Source organism: Morone saxatilis, unplaced genomic scaffold (assembly GCF_004916995.1).
Source record: "Morone saxatilis isolate NCDOM2014 unplaced genomic scaffold, NCSU_SB_2.0 Contig1, whole genome shotgun sequence".
NCBI lineage: Eukaryota > Metazoa > Chordata > Actinopteri > Moronidae > Morone > Morone saxatilis.
The window spans coordinates 11,633,521-11,636,362 of record NW_023339651.1 but is presented as its reverse complement, the minus strand read 5'-3'; the positions used below and the strand labels follow the sequence as shown (position 1 = coordinate 11,636,362).

General features: G+C 39.3%; 1 protein-coding gene across 1 annotated transcript in view; it reads right to left on the bottom strand.

Annotated features, from left to right (window-relative positions):
• The window catches only part of prodh2 (proline dehydrogenase 2), a 6,235-nt gene extending 3,510 nt beyond the window's left edge, over positions 1–2,725 (bottom strand). Inside the window, exons 1-4 of the mRNA XM_035660677.1 lie at positions 2,637–2,725; positions 1,917–2,378; positions 1,493–1,683; positions 245–371 (exon numbers count right to left, since the gene is read on the bottom strand). Of these exons, the coding sequence (XP_035516570.1) occupies positions 245–371; positions 1,493–1,683; positions 1,917–2,147 (549 nt within the window). The 5' untranslated portion in view covers positions 2,148–2,378; positions 2,637–2,725. The remainder of the gene's footprint in view (positions 1–244; positions 372–1,492; positions 1,684–1,916; positions 2,379–2,636) is intronic.
• Between the last annotated feature and the right edge of the window lie 117 nt (positions 2,726–2,842).

Here is a 2,842-nt window from a genome sequence, read left to right as displayed (position 1 = left end):
TTCTCACGGCAGCAAGCTACAAACCATATATGAAATCTATAGTATATGAATGCATTGCTTAGAAAAAATTTTTAAAAATTACGCAACGTATATACAGTAGTTGAAATTACATTCTACAGCAGTAAAAATACCATTGGCAACATAATATGCATATTACATTATTATCTCTAAATTTAGTTAAAAATGGCATGGGGAGTGATTTCCTGAAAACATTATGAATGGTGACTGTGAGACGTTGTCTTACACAGAGCTCCGGGCTGAGCAGGGCTGTGATCTTCAGCTGCATCATTGGGTCTTTGCTCCAGGCGTTGCTGTGGGACATTCGCACACACTCCAACATGGCCTCCATGTTGTCGTCATATCTCTTCTCTCTGGTGGTGACAAAAGGCAACATAAAAAAAAGCCTGTTAAATTGCTTGGTTAACCCCGGCGTTTTCGCCGATTTAAAAGATATTAAAGAAACCCTACATAACTTTATTTACTTAAAATTAGCAGTAAGGGGATTTTCCCGTTTATGGCCTAAGTAAGACGTTTCTTAATCAGATGCTTAGTTTATAATTGATTCCTTTAATAATTTCTAATATCAGCAAAAAAGCAGCAAGACACGACCATTGTTCACATAGTGAACACAACTGAATCACATTCACAAACCAACACAATCAACAGGTTTTCACATGTTCTCTACCACATTTATTAGGCAATATATGATTATTTTACATGAACAACACTAAAGAAAAGTCAGTGCGCTTCCACTATTTTCTCAGTCCTTTAATTATCTTTGAGCAAAACCATCAGCTTCCAATCACAATGTCCAGTTTAATTTGTGAAATAATTTTGTTGTTTGTTTGTTTGTTTGTTTTTGTGTTTTTTTTTGTTTGTTTTTTGCATTTTCTGTTTTGTAAAATCTTAAATCTGAAATAGATATTTGTGTTGTGAAATGTTATTTGCATTCACCTGTTATGTTGTGTCCTGGAACATTTTAAAGGACCAGTGTGTAGGATTTAGTGGCCTCTAGCAATAAGATTGCAGATTGCAACCAGCTAAAACCCCTTAACTTAACTCAGAGAAGAAACTGTGGTGGCCAAGAAACTTGTGAAAAAATGCAAAAGGCCCAATCTACAGTCAGTGTTTGGTTTGTCTGTTCTGAGCTACCGTAGAAGCTCAGGCTGTTCAACATGGTGGACTCTGTAGATAAAAACAGTTCATTCTAAGGAACAGAAATTACACTAATGAAAACATGTATATTATATTAAATTTCTGCCAATATTTTTATGCTTTAATGTTTTTGGGTTTGTCTCTTTTGTATTATAATGTGTTTTGCACATCTCATCCAGAGTTAATCTGGTCAGGGGGGTGCATAAATTACAAGTAAAAGTCAAGATCAGAAATAATTTAAACGAATATTAAACTTAAAATGTATTCCTCGACTTTAGAGCTGATCCCGTCAGAGACTGAGCACACAGAGTCATTAAAAATTTAGTATAAGTCATACCCAGTGCTTTCTCCCAGATCCTCCTCGATGGGTACCGCCAGCATGGGCCTCAGTCCCAGCAAGCTCATCTTCCCCATGGACTGAGAGATCTCACTTTCATTCTCACCAGCCACAAACTGGGCATACACAGTGGGTCGCAGCAGCAAGGAAAACCCCCTTTTCCCAAGGAGGTTGCGCGCTATTGTCATCAGCTGAAAGAAGAGGAGAAGAAGGTGAATGAAGACAGAAGAGTGACAGAGAGGAGAACGGTGATTGATACAGTCTTGCCTTATACCATTATACCTTATTACCTTATACCTTGCCATACATAGAGAAGAATAAGATCTCTCTGTCCATGCCTCACTGAGTCTTTCTTCCATTCACTTGTCTTACTCATCCCATTTTCATGCAAATAATGATCATGAATGGTAAACTCAAGTCTTACCTTCCCACAGTTGTTAACCAGCACAGGGAAGGAGCAGAAGCGGAAGATGCTCAGAGCCCGGAGCAGCTCACCCAAACTCTTCACCCTGAAGGCACTGGGATCCTCAAAGGCCAGAGTCGCTGAGAGAATGTCGGGCTGCTTGACCGCCACTGTCCTGGAAGCCATAGTACCCATCACCCTCAGCGACAAGAGGCGAGGGAGTGAGGGACGCAAACGAGAGCACATCATCATCCCGGAAAATGTGTGTGTTTGTATGTCACTGTCTCAGCTTGTTGGTGGACTCTGATTTGAAGTGTTTGTATAAGCCTTCCTTTGTTGTAAAGTGTGTACCGTCTGTCCACTGTGGAAGCTGTATCTGACATGTGTGTTTAATAGAAAAACAAAGATCCAGAGTGTCCGAGAGACATCATCAGAGTCTTAGAGGTGAGCTCAGGAAGACATGATGTCCTCTCATGTCTGAACCTGTTGGAAGAAGAGAAGGAAAGAAGAGCAGCAGTGTTTACCAGCCTTACTGCATGGCAATGAACAGTGACAATGAATTACAGAAAAACTTGTTTCTTTTTGAAAATGAAGGAAAAAACAAAACAGCTTTAATGAGCTTAGTGAGTAAAAATCAGGACAATTTGAATTAAGTGTCTGTTAGGCTACTCCGAAAATAACAAATGTGTCTGAAATTGACAAAAAAAATCCAAAAGAAACAAGTCAATAGAAACATCTTACCCTCCTCCTAAAAGGGACACTCAGAAGACCCGAATGATGAAAAGCTAAGCAGGTGCGATTTAAGGATTTGTGTGTAGACCCGTAAAATGTTTTGGCTTACTCACTGGTTAATAAGTGACTACTTGGAAATTTGAGTAAACATCAAGTTGACCCTTAGCATCAACTCACAAGTGTCCCCTCTTTTTGACATCAACCAAATGGACATT